Here is a 16237-nt window from a genome sequence, read left to right on the forward strand (position 1 = left end):
AAATGTAAACATTCAATTTAAACACAAATACGGCCGCGCTTCTGTAGGCCTCGATTCACAGACGTTCAAGTTTCGTTATTACAATATTTTATTATTGATGACTATAAAATCTAAACACCCCAGTGTCGTAACCACCTTCTTCCCACTTTGTTTGTTGTTTGGATGACAAACGTTTCAAATGTTACATTTTTAGGCTGGTCTAACAGCGCTCATCACTGTCAGAATGAGTGATCTGGCCAATCAAATCAAAGAAGGCGGGGCTTACTGTTCACAGGTGACGAGTGCGAACTCCAACTTTCGTTTTATCAGTGCTACGAGCAGTTAAAGTTTAATATTTGACGACTGTTTTATGATTGAAATATTCAGAGACCAACAGTGATATCCAGTGATGCAAAATACTCATCATTTTCATGAAATGTCACCGAATTGAAAACATGGTATTATTTGATTAAAATGTTTATTATTTGTGAGGTCAGACAGTGATGTTGGGTAACGGGGACTGGATCACTGATCCAGTTCATCTCAAAGCGTTCAGTGGGTTCAGATCTGGTTCTTCCACAGTCAGTAAACCATTACTTTATGGACATCATAAGAAAACGATCCTCCAGAAACTGAAGCTACAAAGTCTGAAGCACCAAATTCTCCAGAATGTCACTGTCTGTGTAGAATTAAGATTTGTTTTCACTGGAATTACTGGAATAGTTAAAGCATTATGTATGACTTGTTCTCTGTGTTTCCATATGCAGGTCTGAAGTCAGTTTCTCATTATGGGGAACAGAGAGAGCAGACAGAGATCTTCATCTTCAGAGCCTAGCTGTGTGTCTCTGAAGAGTGACGGATCCATGATTCCGCCTCTTCATTTCAGTGATGAAACAGTGACCTCTGACCCCAGGTGAGATATGATCTAGTATTGGTGACAATAGACTCATAATAAAAATAATAAAACTACAGTCAGAATGAAAGGGAGAATTATTTTGATGTGTTTTCTCAGTATCTGGAGTCAGAGATCTTCATCTGCAGTACCCAGCTGTGTGTCTCTGAAGAGTGACGGATCCATGATTCCGCCTCTTCATTTCAGTGATGAAACAGTGACCTCTGACCCCAGGTGAGACACAAAATTACAGATTTGTTAAAGGGTTTATCCCAAAATAAAAATTCTGTCATTAATTACTCACGTCGTTTCACACCCGTAAGGCCTTCGTTCATCTTCAGAACACAAATTAAGATATTTTTGATGAAATCTGAGAGATTTCAGATAAAAAAATATCTTAATTTGTGTCCCGAAGATAGACCGAAGACACACATAGGTAGTATCGTCATTGCGCCTTTCAAGGTCCAGAAAGGTACTAAAGACATTGTTAAAACAGTCATGTGACTGCAGTGGTTCAACCTTATGGTGACCGGGAGGGGACATGTTCGGTTCTCTTATATCTCTTTATATCATGGCCACGCGATGTAAAGTCGTGGCTTCGAGATCATATGGTGAGGGAATGATATATTTTTCTTGTGGCCACGACTTTTTATTTTGAGGAAACAACTTAATTTCTCATGGCCACAAGTTAAATGTGTAAACAACCTGCGCGATCATAGCAACCTGGAATTATCAGAAATGGATTGGCCTATAATAATATTTATTTTTAATTAAGAAAAAGCGCGGAATTAAGAAATAATTATTTTAACATATTGCCTATTGTGTCTTTTAAATCCATTCACTGATCGTACATTTTTATTTAATATTTTCATATTTTTGTGAGAAATAATTTTACAAACAGTGTGAATGAGTCAGAAGAGCTGCATCTCTCTCTCTCTCTCTCTCTCTCTCTCTCTCTCTCTCTCTCTATCTCTCACAATGAGCAAATGGCTTCTGCCTTCAAATGACATCATGTCTGAACTATAAGAGAACTGCGCTACAACACTTTCACTTGTGTATCAGCAGCTGAAGGGAATGTTGCCCACGTCTTTTTAAACATTGCCAATTTAAACAGACATGCGATTATATATCATTCAATTAACTTTTAAATTGAGACTGAAATGTAAGACATTAATTATACAGAAAATACAAGATTGACATCTGTATTGATTTACTATGTGAGTAAATACTATTTTATTTATACATTTAAATCCTTTATTTGACTTTTTTTGTACCTGTTTTTATTTTCTCATTTTTGTTGTTTCAGCAGAGTGGATAGAGATGATCAGACTGGAGATTCTCCTCAACCAATGAATGATGAACTACAGAGAATCAAAGACCGACACAAAACCAGCATGAAGAACAAGTATGAGAGATTATTTGAGGGACTGAAACTCCAAGAGAATGAAACCCTCCTGAACAGGATCTACACACAGCTCTACATCATAGAGGGAGAGAGTGAAGGAGTGAATAAACAACATGAGGTTTTACAGATGGAGAAAACAGCCAGAACACAACACTCACAAGACACTCCAATCTACTGCAATTACATCTTTAAAGCCTCACTTGAACCAGGACGTGAGGAGAAACACCAGATCAAGAAGGTTCTTACTAAAGGAATCGCTGGAATCGGAAAAAACGTCTCTGTGCAGAAGTTCATTCTGGACTGGGCCGAGGGAAAAGCCAATCAGGATGTAGATTTCATGTTTGTGCTTCCATTTCGAGAGCTGAACTTGATCAGAGATCATCAGTACAGTCTTCACAGTCTTCTGCTGGACTTTCATCCTGAACTTCAAGATCTGGACTCAAAGATTTATGAGGAGTGTAAAGTTGTGTTCATCTTTGATGGTCTGGATGAAAGCAGAATGACACTGATGTTTTCAGGCAAAAAGAAAGTTTCTGATGTGACTGAGACTTCATCAGTGGGTGTGTTGATGTCAAAGCTCATGACAGGAGATCTGCTTCCCTCTGCTCTCATCTGGATCACCTCCAGACCAGCAGCAGCCAATCAGATCCCCTCCAAATACATCCACCGTCTGACAGAAATTCAGGGATTCAATGAGCCTCAGAAGGAGGAATATTTCAGGAAGAGAATCAGTGACGAGCATCAGGCCAGCAGAATCATCTCACACATCAGAAGAGCAAGAAGCCTCCACATCATGTGCCACATACCCGTCTTCTGCTGGATCTCATCCACTGTGCTTCAGAAGCTCCTGAAAGAAGATCTGAGTGCAGAAATCCCTCAAACTCTGACTGAAATGTACATCCACTTCCTGCTGATTCAGATCAACATGAGGAATCAGAAGTATGAAGAGAGAAAACCACAAAAACTCATGAAATCCAACAGAAAAGTGATTGTGAAACTTGCTAAAGTGGCTTTCAATCAGCTGATGAAGGGCAATGTGATGTTCTATGAGGAGGACCTGAGAGAGAGCGGCATAGACGTCACTGACGCCTCAGTGTATTCTGGGATTTGCACTGAGATCTTTAAGGAGGAATCTGTGATTCATCAGAGGAAAGTCTACAGCTTCATTCATCTGAGCGTTCAGGAGTTTCTCGCTGCTTTCTATGTGTTTTACTGCCATTTAACGAAGAACAAGGGACCACTGCATGAATTCAGCTTTTACAGATCTGATAAAGAGTCCCTGTATGATAAAGTCTCTATATATGATCTACTAACATCAGCAGTAAATAAAGCCCTCAGGAGTCCGAATGGACAGCTGGATCTGTTCCTGCGGTTCCTGCTGGGTGTCTCACTGGAGTCCAATCAGAGACTCTTACAGGATCTACTGACACACACAGAGAAAAGCTCAGAGAGCATCAGAGAAACCACACAGTACATTCAACAGAAGATCAAAGATGGACATAGGCTCTCAGCTGATCAATCCATCAATCTGTTCCTCTGTCTGCTGGAAGTGAAAGATCAGACTCTGTCCAGAGAGATTCAGGAGTTTGTGAAATCAGACAAACACTCAGTGAAGGAACTCTCTCCTGCTCACTGCTCAACAATCGCCTACATGCTTCAGATATCAGAGGAGCCGCTGGATGAGTTTAATCTGAAGAAATACAACACATCAGATGAGGGGAGAAGAAGACTGATACCAGCTGTGATCAACTGCAGAAAAGCTCTGTGAGTGTTAATTATTAACAAATGAAGAATCATGTTAAATAATCAATCTAGCACCATTTCCTAAATAAGAGATTTTCTCCTAAATAACAAGCTTATCCCCGGTTTTACAGACAAGGCTTAAGCTAGTCCTGGACTAAAATGCATGTTTGAGCTATTTTAACTGAAAGTAACTTGCCTTGATATTTCTCAAAATATGTCAGTGCTATTGTTTTGTCTCAAGATGCACACCAGTAATATTTTTTTCCTAGGGTACATTTATAAAAGCTACTTAAATACCCTAATTGAACTAAGGCCTAATCTTGGCTTAGTCTAAGCACTGTCTGTGATGCTCATGTGTGTTTCAGACTGAGAGTGGCGCCAAGCTGTCATCGCCCGCAATTGACGTTTAAAAATTCCCATGTCAAAGCATTTGTGATAACATATTATTAATTTCATAAAGACTGTAATACTGTGATAAGCATACATTAAATCGAAATGTACATTTTTTCTGCTCTAGTTGTCTCCCCACCCAAGCTGCAGTCTGACATGTAGTTTGCCCATCAACCATTTTCTAGTGCAGTGGGCGCACCTCGCAAACTTGCTAAAATCTCACTGGAACAAACAGTGGGGGCGTCTCGGTCTTGATCAGGGGTGAAAGAAGAAGAAATGAAGATGACACAGATATATTGTTTATGTATGACCTAGAAGTTTTTATTCAGTGATCGGCAGTAAAAGTAATCGGTGACCGATACATCGGTGCAGCTCTACCAGTAAAGTTTTTTTTTTCTAAGGCACATTCATAAAAGCTACTTAGATGCCCTAATTGAACTAACGCCCGATCCTGGCTTAGTCTAAGCCCTGTCTGTGAAATCAGGTCTTCGAGATTTACGGATTGACCAGAGCAGGAGATATTCAGATCCATGTGCAAAGCTTTATCACAGAAGCATGGTCAGAAAACGAGCAAGGGTCAGATAACGACACAGGTACATCTTAGGCAAGGCAAAGAATAAACCTAGGGCTGGCGTGGGTCTTCGATCGGCAAACAGTATCCAGAGGGCTTGACAAGAGAGGTAATCCAATAACATAAGCAGTAGTCTAGGCAACGAGCAAATGACAAGGCAAGAGAATCAAAGGCAAACAGGAAAACAGTCAACGAGGCAATACAACAAAACTAGACCAGGACTAGAACTAGGAACTTTACACAAAAAGAGGGCTTCGTAATGTTGCTACCACTAAGATAGCGATATGCGCAGACAATACTCTGCAATAAGAAAGAGTAAGTCCATGGCTTATGTAGCATGTCTGATGGGAATCAGCTGTGTAATAAGTGCATACAGCTGTGTGTATTTAGTGCAATGGATCATTGGAACTGTAGTCAAGTGTGAAGTACAAAAGTTAGTGCAAGAGTCCATGTGGTAAGCGGGTGACCTCTGGTGGTGAGTGAACGGGAGTTCATAGACCGGATTCGTGACATAGAGTCTTAAAGGGGTGTTGACATGCCTTTTCATTATTTTAATAGACTCTTTGAGGCTCAGTTATTATGTTAGTAAAGTTTTTGCTCAAAAAACCAGTCAGTGAATTTTAGAGGAGTCTCTCAGATTCATAATTCAAAACTCAGATTTTTATATCTTCAGAAAAGCATTACTACATTTTTCAGTGTTTAAATATCTGAATCACAGCAGTAGGTGTGCCGCCTAATAGTCGACCAAACCTCAGTCGATGAAAAGAGCCTCAGTCAACCGAATTTTAATTGGTCGGTTAGTTGAAAACAAACAAAAACAAACAAACAAAAATCGTTAACACAGCTATGTGGTAATTATTAGGGCTGGGACAATAATCGAGAAACCATTCTTGGTCAATTCTGAGATTTTCCAAATCCTTTGCTGTTCTCTCTCAAATTGATTCTGAGCTTAGTTTTTAACAGCAGATGGCACTAAGCGCTTTAGAAACAGCTGTAGTCTGCTCTCTTCCAATTCATTACACACACCACTTGAACTTTTTTGTTTGCAGTGGGCTGTTTACATTAATATCGTGTCATAAAAGCATTCTGAGGAGCAAGTACTTTATTCTCAGACTCAGCCAAACGCATGAGCGTGTGGTTAAAAACTAGCCTAGAGAAAAGAAAACGTGATTCGATTCATCAGACCAGGCCACCTTCTTCCATTGCTCTGTGGTCCAGTTCTGATGATCACGTGTTCACTGTTGGCTCTTTCAGCGGTGGACAGGGTCAGCATGGACACCCTGACTGGTCTGCAGCTATGCAGCTCCATACGCAACAAACTGATACTCTGTGTATTCTGACACCTTTCTATCAGAACCAGCATTAACTTCTGGAGCAGTTTGAGCTACAGGAGCTCGTCTGTTGGATCGGACCACACGGGCTATTTTTCTCTCAAATCCTTGCACTTGCCCTTTTTTTTCTGCTTCTAACACATCAACATCAACTATACCCACCCACTAACAGGTGTGTGATGAAGAGATAATCAGTGTTATTCACTTCACCTGTCAGTGGTCATAATAATATACCTGATCAGTGTATACAGTCTGTAGTTCAATCTGTGGCGTTCAGCGTTATACCACAGACTCACTTGCAAAGCACATGTGAAGGATGTATTGTTAGAACTTGAGCAAAGTTCAAAGCCTATAATTTACATATAATAGTTTATCATGCAAATACATTGTGAATACAGAAACATTTGGATTTGTGCAGAATTGGAGAGGGAGGTAGGTGAAGTGTTCTTTTATTTTTTTGTTACAGTTCTGTTCTGAATAGGCTACTATTTGTAGGATTTATTGTCTATAGCTATAAGTTTATAGTGTGTTTATATTTTAAACTAAATTCTTGGTTAACAGGTAATCAGTCAATTATGAGCCTCCCTAATTAATCTTCCCAATGCGGATGCTGTGCTTTTTCTCCACGATTCTCTCTCTATATGAGAGTGTTCTTCTGGCTGATGTTGTCTCGTTTTTTGTTTGGAAATAATAATGGCCACATTCTGTGGCGAAGCCTTGATTTTTGATGCATAGCTAGGTGTAAGGTAAAACAACCTGCATGTTTTGTTTTTTCTTAATGTATAGACCATTTTATTAGGTGTTTTTAGCAGCCTGCCTCAGCTTGTCAAAAATGGGTTTTTACTGTGGTAGTGCTAATAAACGTTTAAACAAATATTGTGTTATGCTTATATTAGAGTTTTAAATATATATATATATATATATATGGATTTTATTTTAGGCAAGTCAAGTGTTGATCTGAGAGTCTAAATCGATCAGATGTGGTCCACTCATTGTCGGCCACTGTGGTCGTCACTTTAAAAAACAGAAACCTTAATTTAACAAAGTCCTCAAAACATTTTTTAAAATTAAATTAATAAAGAAATTAAAAGAATTACAACTGCTTTGCCATTAAAGAGAAAACTGAACTATTTTAATGGCTGCAACAAAGGCTGTGTTATTGGGGAGGATTTCTAAAAACCACTGGCTCCAGTCGGGCTTGGGCCGAGAATTCTGATAAGCTGTCGGACACGGGCTGGGCTCGGGCCTAAGTGTTTCAGCCAAGGGCTGGCCTAAGGCCTAGATTTAAGGCCTGTGCAGGGTTCTATAGATGATCTGACTATTGATGTATGTGTTCTGCTCTCTTTCAGACTTGCTGGCTGTAATCTCTCTGTCCAGTGTTGTGAGAGTTTGTCATCAGCTCTTCAATCCTCAAACTGTGTCCTGAGAGAGCTGGACCTGAGTAACAATGACCTGCAGGATTCAGGAGTGAAGCTTATTTCTGATGGACTGAAGAGTCCAAACTGTCAGCTGCAGATACTGGGGTATTCAAGAACATATAAGAGATCATTTACAGTGAGACGGTTGTAATGCTGATGTGTTTGTAGATGATCTGACTATTGATGTGTGTGTTCTGCTCTCTTTCAGACTTGCTGGCTGTAATCTCACTGGTCAGTGTTGTGAGAGTTTGTCATCAGCTCTTCAATCCTCAAACTGTGTCCTGAGAGAGCTGGAACTGAGTAACAATGACCTGCAGGATTCAGCAGTGAAGCTTATTTCTGATGGACTGAAGAGTCCAAAGTGTCAGCTGCAGATACTGAGGTATTCAAGAACATATAAAATATCATTTACAGTGAGACGGTTGTAATGCTGATGTGTTTGTAGATGATCTGACTATTGATGTATGTGTTCTGCTCTCTTTCAGACTTGCTGGCTGTAATCTCACTGGTCAGTGTTGTGAGAGTTTGTCATCAGCTCTTCAATCCTCAAACTGTGTCCTGAGAGAGCTGGACCTGAGTAACAATGACCTGCAGGATTCAGCAGTGAAGCTTATTTCTAATGGACTGAAGAGTCCAAACTGTCACCTGCAGATACTGAGGTATTTAAGAACATATCAAATCAAATTACAGTCAGACTCTTATAATGTTGATGTGTTTGTAGATGATCTTACTCTAGATGTGTGTGTTCTGCTCTCTTTCAGACTTGTTGGCTGTAATCTCACTGTTCAGTGTTGTGAGAGTTTGTCATCAGTTCTTCAATCCTCAAACTGTGGCCTGAGAGAGCTGGACCTGAGTAACAATGACCTGCAGGATTCAGCAGTGAAGCTTCTTTCTGATGGACTTTCTGATCCAACCTGTCAGCTGCAGATACTGAGGTAATTAAGAATATTTAGGTGTCACAGTGGGTTGTAGTTTTTAATCGCACAACACAGGAGACCTCTTCAGGAATCTTTAACCGACTGGCCCTCTTTGGTCATTTTTGACTGAAAAAATTTATATTTTGAAATGTTAAAAATCGTAGCTTCGTTGGAATGAGATGACACTTGGTGACTTTTGTCGCATTAGCAATATGAGAGCACAAAAAAAATCAAGGACATGATTCGGACATGTTAAAGGGTCGTAAAAAAAATAGTCTCACTTACAGTAGGTGGCCATCCAAAACGGCGTTTCTACCGCCACGCCTGCCGCCGCCGCCGCGTCGCAAAGTGCATTTGCAGCTTTTGACCGCTGAGTGGCGCTTTAACCACAAGTTATCCAACAAATGCATCAAAGCACATTTATCTTTATGCAAAATGTCAATTTTCTCACATATTAGGCCTATATTTATCACAAATACATTTTTTTTTATATGTTAAACTCCTTTAATAAAACAGCATGGATTTTTGACACGCACATTCTTTGTTATTCCTTACCTGTCCTTTATTTGACAGATAACTACTTAGGAAAAATATAGCCTGTTTGGACACTGATTAAGAAATTGTTGCGTGTTTCATGAATTATATCCTTTATTTTAGTAAAACGTGAGTCACCGAATAATTTCGCTCCCATTATTAAGGGACGATTTAGCTAAATAATTGAAACTAAAAAGAATGGACGGATTAATAAAACAACCACAACTCCTGCAGCTGCATTTAAATGCAGGAGTGCATTCTATTCCTTAAAATATCAAATTCAGAAACAACACATTCCAGCGGATAGATCGCCTCTTATTTAACACAGACCTACGAATTTATTGTCGAACTGAGATATTTCTTTCTTTTTAGGTACAATTATTCTCTGACTTTAAGTTCATTTTTGAGACGTTTCTCGCAGAGAGACAGCTAAAAGCTCACCCCGTTTTTTATTTATTTTATTTTACTAAAGCACAAGGTTTTGTTGTTATTGTGAGCGTACACAAATAAAAGTAGACCATTTGTAGTCTTGCATCAATAGGCTATCGCCAACATGACGGAAGGCCTGTTTTAAGTTGTTTCAGCTGTCATGAGGAAAAAATCCATCAGAACGCGCTGGCGCTTTCGTCGGCCAGAGGGATAAAAATGTAATCAGTTTAGTTTCATATTTATATTTAAATATTGGGCTGTAACCTAATATATATTTTTTTTAAGATGTCACCAATGTTGATTATGAAAAGTGAATAGCATGACGGATGCGCAATGTCGGGAGACATTCAGCGGGTCAGACATGAGTTCGACCACTTCATTAAGTTTTGTTTTATAGTAAGTCTTTCTTTAAAGTGAATTTCGTTTTGTATAAATTGTATCTTAATTTTAATCAATGTTTCATCAACCAATTGCCTATATTTAATAAATAGGAAGAAAAACATGAACGTCGGGTGTGGAATGGATTGAGTAACAAACGAACTCATGTTTCCGCGGCCTTTGAATAAGGTTGAAGCAATAGAAGTCTTTCTGTTTTAATTAAATTTATTACTTTGTCTTTATTACTTAATTAATTGATAAGATGTTTTTGGTCTAACAATATATTTTAGCAGGTCTAAATTCTAAGTTAGACACAAATTTGCGTATAGGCTAGGCTATATAAGGTTCCCTTTTAGACAAGCGCATAAATTGCTGTTTCGGCCACAAATTTTCAGTAATTTCGATCAGTGCATCAAATGATAGGCCTATAGTCCTAAACTAAATTATTGTATTTACAGTAAAAGAATAAAGAAATAGCCTAACTCTAGACTTATTGGCTATGATATTTACGTTTGGGCAATATAATAATAATAATAATATCTCAGCAAAGAATGAACATATTTATTTGTCTCGGCACATGACCGCTAACAGTAACACAGTAGCACAGCGCATCAAAGCTTGCTGTTGTCTTGGCTACCTTACAAACGGCGATGGAAACAACATTGAATTTTCCCCCCTTTTGTGGTAATTTAGCACTATTTTCTATGGTATTCTGCTTGCATTTGGATGCTTCAGTTGGATGCTTTATTTTTATCTTTATAGTCAATTGAGTTTAGTTCAAAAAAAGCAAAGGCTAGTAAATAATCTGCGACGGGGCCCATCATAGGGTGGGGGCTGAGGGGGTGTCCCGTACGCCCATGATGTAATGGTAACACATCGCTTACAAAGGGTTCATGTTAACTACTGTATGATTATCAGATGATTTTAATGTGTTAATGTTTCAACCATATCTTGCAATTATAGCTATGCAACAATCTGATAAACTGCAATTGTGCAGTTTGTATCCATTAACACGCTCATAAACATTATAAAAAGAAATGTCATGCCATAAGCTACAAAAAAAAAAAAAAAAAAATGTTGATATCCCAATAATCAACTTTTTGTTATTCAAGAAGTGCTAGGCTATTAAGATAAAAAGTTTCTGCTATAGATAGTTTGCGCCTAATCTGACTCTCCACAATGGGCTACTCAACCTAACAGTGCTTGCTCTGCAACACTTGACAAGTTCGAGATAGGGGGAAGGTCGCTTTGTTTAAAATGTTTGTCACCAAAGCCATTAATCCAGAGGGCGGGAGACTCAAAGTATTAGCCTAAGCGATGCGCGTGACAGACCTTTTTGAAATCTTGGTGCTTTTTGTTAATTTTAGCATCCTGATCTGATCATATGAAATAAGCTGACGAAATACACAATTGTTAGACTCTGTTATGAGTATTTGCAGTAAGTTTCTTTATCTGTTTGTGTTATGGGTAGGGCTGTAACGATATGCGATATGAAACCGAAATCGCGATACGCAGGTCCACGAACCTGTATCGCGATGTGAGAAGGCAGAATCGCGACACATCCCTTCCAACTCCCAGAGTTATCCTTCCTGTCCAGATCCAATGCTACCACATTTTTAAATTACTATAAGTATTAGGGGTGTAACGATTTATCGTAGATGGTGTGTCTCAATCAGCTCTCTAGTTCAGTAAGTGTTTCGGGCACACATTGAATCTTGCAAGCAGGTTTAAACGTTTCTCATGTCAGTCTCTTGCATGGTCGCGTGAGAAAAGTCGTGGCTTTCTTTCACCGCAGTGCACAGCAACAGCTGTGCTCACAGAAAAGCAAAAGACGCTTGCGATGCTTTGCTTTAAGAAGTTCTGTGGGGCCGTTCACATATTGCGTCTTTTCTGCGTGCAAGTCAGTTATTATTTTCAAATGTAGACGCGTGGCAGGCGCGGTCATAATGGGATCGACGCGCATGCAATTCTCAACTTCTCAGAATGCCGCAAGCGCACCGCAGGTCGTGTGACAAGAATCAACCGATCAGCTATGGCCTTTCCGTAACAAAACATCAAAAGCTCAGCCGAACAGCTGATCATAGCTGTACATGGTGGTTTTTATATCTTATCTCCATCAATATATCTCGTAGTAAAACTAATGCAAGGGCTAGAAATCATTTATCCTTTGCAGAAACATCCTGATCCTCTTGGAGAGCTCAGTTCATGGTTGCATAGCAACGACCGACGCCACGGGAGCGCAAGCGCTTTGGAAAGAAGGAGAAGCGGTGCGGCCGCGCCTTCCACGCGTTTTTAGATGCGATATGTGAACGGCCCCTATTCATAAGTTCATCACAAGTTCATGTTAAATTTAACATTTTTTTTTCAGTGACAGACAGCCCTATTCAACTGTTAATTTGAATACAGAAGGTTTTTATTAAAATTTTATATTTATTTATTTTATTGAAATGTGATCTTGTATGTACAACAAGGAAAATTATTGAAATTTGTTAATGTTTTTTTAATAAATCTTGTTTGAATTTCAGTTTCATTTTGTTCAAAATATCGTGATACGTATCGTGAACTCCGTATCGAGATACGTACCGTATCGTGACCTGAGCGTATCGTTACACCCCTAGTTATGGGGATTTGCAGAAGTTCCGAATGGGATCGGTCAAGCCTCCCCCCGCGCGTTTGCCAGCGTCTGCTGCTGCCGAGCAGAGTATGTGCGAAGTTTTTTTTTTTTTTTTTTTTTTAAATCTGCAAGAAAAGTAATGAGTTTGGCATGTGGTAGGAAAAATAAGTTTGCACAATAAGCCACTACGCAAATTTGTGTCTAACTAGATCAGCTAAAATATATTGTTCGATCAAAAACATCTTATCAATTATTTAAGTAATAAAGACAAAGTAATAAATTTAATTAAAACAGAAAGACATATATTGATTCAACCTTATTTAAAGGCCACGGAAACATGAGTTCGTTTGTTACGCAATCCATACCACACCCGACGTCATAGGCGCCGATTTATGTTTCTGCCGGTGGGTGCCCGTTTCTGATAGCTGCAATCGATTTTTTTCTTGTTAAAATCCATGGAGAATATCTCGTAATTTTTTGTGGGTGCTCGACCATTTCCGTGGGTGCTCCAGCCCCCGAGCCCACGGGATCGGCGCCTATGCCCGACGTTCATGGTTTTCTTCCTAATTATTAAATATATGCAATTGGTTGATGAAACATTGATTGAAATTAAGATACAATTTCTACAAAACAAAATTCACTTTAAAGAAAGACTTACTATAAAACAAAACTTAATGAAGTGGTCGAACTCATGTCTGAGCCGCTGCATGTCTCCCGACATTGCGCATCCGTCATGCTATTCACTTTTCATAATCAACATTGGTGACATCTTAAAAAAAAAATATTAGGTTATAGCCCAATATTTAAATATAAATATGAAACTAAATTGGCTACATTGTTATCCCTCTGGCTGACGAAAGCGCCGCCGCGTTCTGATGGATTTCACACAGTTTTCACACAGACAAGCGTTTCGTTCTGGTAAAAGCACAAAACAAAATACACACATCGTGTGCTTACTCTTGATGTACAATCACTGATGAACACCTTTGGTTTTAATGAGTAAATTAGCCTAAATATTTATTCCTGCCGGTATTTTAGTCTGCGATATCAACATCACTAAACATTACATAGCATATATGTAAAATATAGCCAAAAAAAAATCAAGAACAATAAAAAATCAAGATGAATAGCACTTAATAAGAATTATTGCTCTTAATGCGGTCTTAATGCTGGACCGTTCTCATTTCGCTACGCATATGGAACTTGAAGGATATATTTTTTTTTTTTTTTTTTTGTTAAGAGCCAACCAGAATGAAAATATAACATTTTTAATCCGTGTGTGTGCTATATATATTGGTTGTCCACCTACTGTACGTCAAAAATGACCGACATAGGAAATGAATGGGAAATACGAGAACTCAGAATCTTTTGTTGGTACAAACTACAAATCAGACACTGTGCAGAAAAAAAGTGAACAGCAAAGAAGGCGGGACACTCTAAAATGCCAAGAGTGCAAAATACACACTCCCAACCCCCCAACACACATATATATGAACTAGTATGACTATAACACAGAGCAGGTTTATGCAAATGTGTGGAATAAAATCAAATCTTCAGCCACAAAGCAGTAAAAAAACTAACTGCAAGAAAGAGGTTACACACAAAAACATCAAGAGTACAAAACAGAAACACCCACTCAAACACACACTCACTTACACACATTCACAGACAAACACACACACAACACACCATTATACACACACAAATGAACCAGTGTGGCTGTAATAATATGGTAAAATTGAGCCAAAACTCAAATAAGAGGATGAAATCAGATCAGACCCAGATTTATTAAGCTGTGATAAAACACACCTGTTCATTTTTATATTTTTACTGAATTTGATGTTATGTGTGACAAAATGCTCTCCTCTGTGTTCAGGTTTGACTGTAGTAAAATTAATGCAAAAACCGACACTTCAAATCAACATTTCAAACAAAAAAAAAAACCTTGACAAAAAGTAGTCTTTGAGAATGTATAAATCCAAATCCAAAACTTAATAAAAATAAGTGTTTTTGTCCAAAAACCACTAGAAAATTTATAAGCCACTTTATATAGAGCTGTATATGAATCTAGTGGTTACAACATGGCATTGCATACGATTTTCTTTTTTTACTCTCACCAAATGGTACTAATCTACCTTCAAAAAATGGATTTTAAATGCCTTGTCTCTATTTTAACATGGAATACTGCTTTAATTGGAAAATAATTTAAAAATATGTTAGAAAAAAAGTGTTATTTTCAATGGGGAAAACAGCTAATAAAAATTGTATAAATATTGCATATTATCATAAAAAAATACCCTCAACATTTTATATAATAATCAAAAAATATTATTGAACAAGAATATATTACATTGGTTTTCCTGAAAAACAAAAAAAGTTACTTTTCAAGTCTTTGGTCACTTTTGACCGTAAAGAAGGCAAGTGTGACTCCTAAACGAAGAGGGCCAGAGGGTTAATGGAGTAATCCGAACAAGGATCAGGAGTATGTAGCTACTTCTCCCACACAAAATTGTTTATGAAAAAACATGATTACGGCTGCATCCGAAAACCTAGGGCAGTGAGGCAACAAGTCAGCTACCTATCAGGTAATGACTTGTAAGGCAGCATTGGTCAGACAGACTTCTGAGGCAGCATAACGGTTTAATGATTTACAGCAAAATAGCATGAGCTTTGGTGAGAACTAAACAAATATTTAAATACTATAGTAGTAATTTCTAGCTAGAAATGACATCAAAAGTGGAAAATGTTGGTCAAAAACTTACATTTACACACAAACTGAACAGCAAACGCAACTTTTGGGCGCCATCTTTATTTTTCTAGATCATCTGTCACAGAATGGATACACGGGACTGTGGGATATCAAAGGTAGTGAAGGATACATCTATGCTGCCTTCAAAAATACATCAGAGAAAGGTATCTCAGGAGACAGGAAGTGATCTAACATTAGATTCAGGCGTGTCTTGATGCCTTCCTACCTTTAAATGTGTCCTCTGAAGGCAGCATTTACCAGTTTTCAGACGCAGCCTACATTTCCAAAGTGTGTTTAGAGATTTCTGCTGATGTATTTGAGTTGCATTTTAGATTGTTTGAAAATCCAGAGCATTTAGATGTGGTTAATAGAGAACTATGAAAATGCTTGAGTGAGACCTATTAAGAGAACTCATGTATAAATTCACACTGTGAATGATGTTCACTCAACTGTTGAGTGTTGATGTGTGTTTTGTGGATAATGATGCTGTTTTGATCCATCTGTAGGTTGTCTGGCTGTATGGTGACAGAGGAAGGCTGTGGTTATGTGTCTTCAGCTCTGAGTTCAAACCCCTCATACCTGAGAGAGCTGGATCTGAGCTACAATCACCCAGGAGATTCAGGAGTCAAGCTGATGGACAAACTGAAGGATCCAAACTGCTCACTGCAGATACTCAAGTGTGTCAAACACTGATACTGACATACTGAATGTGTGCATGATTCATATCTACATTAATGTGTGTTTCTGTGTTTATAGTGTGGATCATGGAGGAGAGATCAGGGTCACAGCAGGACTACGAAAGTGTAGGTCTACACACACACACACACACACACACTCACACATTTGCTTCAAGTCAAGTCATCTTTATTTATAATAGCGCTTTATTC

The 16237-nt window shown here is 38.5% G+C and overlaps 1 protein-coding gene across 6 annotated transcripts in view; it reads left to right on the plus strand.

The window, feature by feature from the left end:
* LOC125278886 (NACHT, LRR and PYD domains-containing protein 3-like) overlaps positions 1–16237 on the plus strand; it is a 28797-nt gene that overhangs the window by 306 nt on the left and 12254 nt on the right. Inside the window, exons 2-10 of one of the 6 annotated variants that reach the window (XM_048208279.1) lie at positions 747–892; positions 992–1105; positions 2178–4040; positions 7661–7834; positions 7938–8111; positions 8215–8388; positions 8491–8664; positions 15857–16027; positions 16107–16153. In XM_048208279.1, coding sequence (XP_048064236.1) covers positions 768–892; positions 992–1105; positions 2178–4040; positions 7661–7834; positions 7938–8111; positions 8215–8388; positions 8491–8664; positions 15857–16027; positions 16107–16153 — 3016 coding nt within the window. In that variant the 5' untranslated portion in view covers positions 747–767. The remainder of the gene's footprint in view (positions 1–746; positions 893–991; positions 1106–2177; positions 4041–7660; positions 7835–7937; positions 8112–8214; positions 8389–8490; positions 8665–15856; positions 16028–16106; positions 16154–16237) is intronic. The other 5 variants (XM_048208280.1, XM_048208282.1, XM_048208281.1 and 2 more) reach the window with 5 other exon arrangements.

This window comes from Megalobrama amblycephala, linkage group LG11, assembly GCF_018812025.1.
Source record: "Megalobrama amblycephala isolate DHTTF-2021 linkage group LG11, ASM1881202v1, whole genome shotgun sequence".
In the NCBI taxonomy this organism is placed as follows: domain Eukaryota; kingdom Metazoa; phylum Chordata; class Actinopteri; order Cypriniformes; family Xenocyprididae; genus Megalobrama; species Megalobrama amblycephala.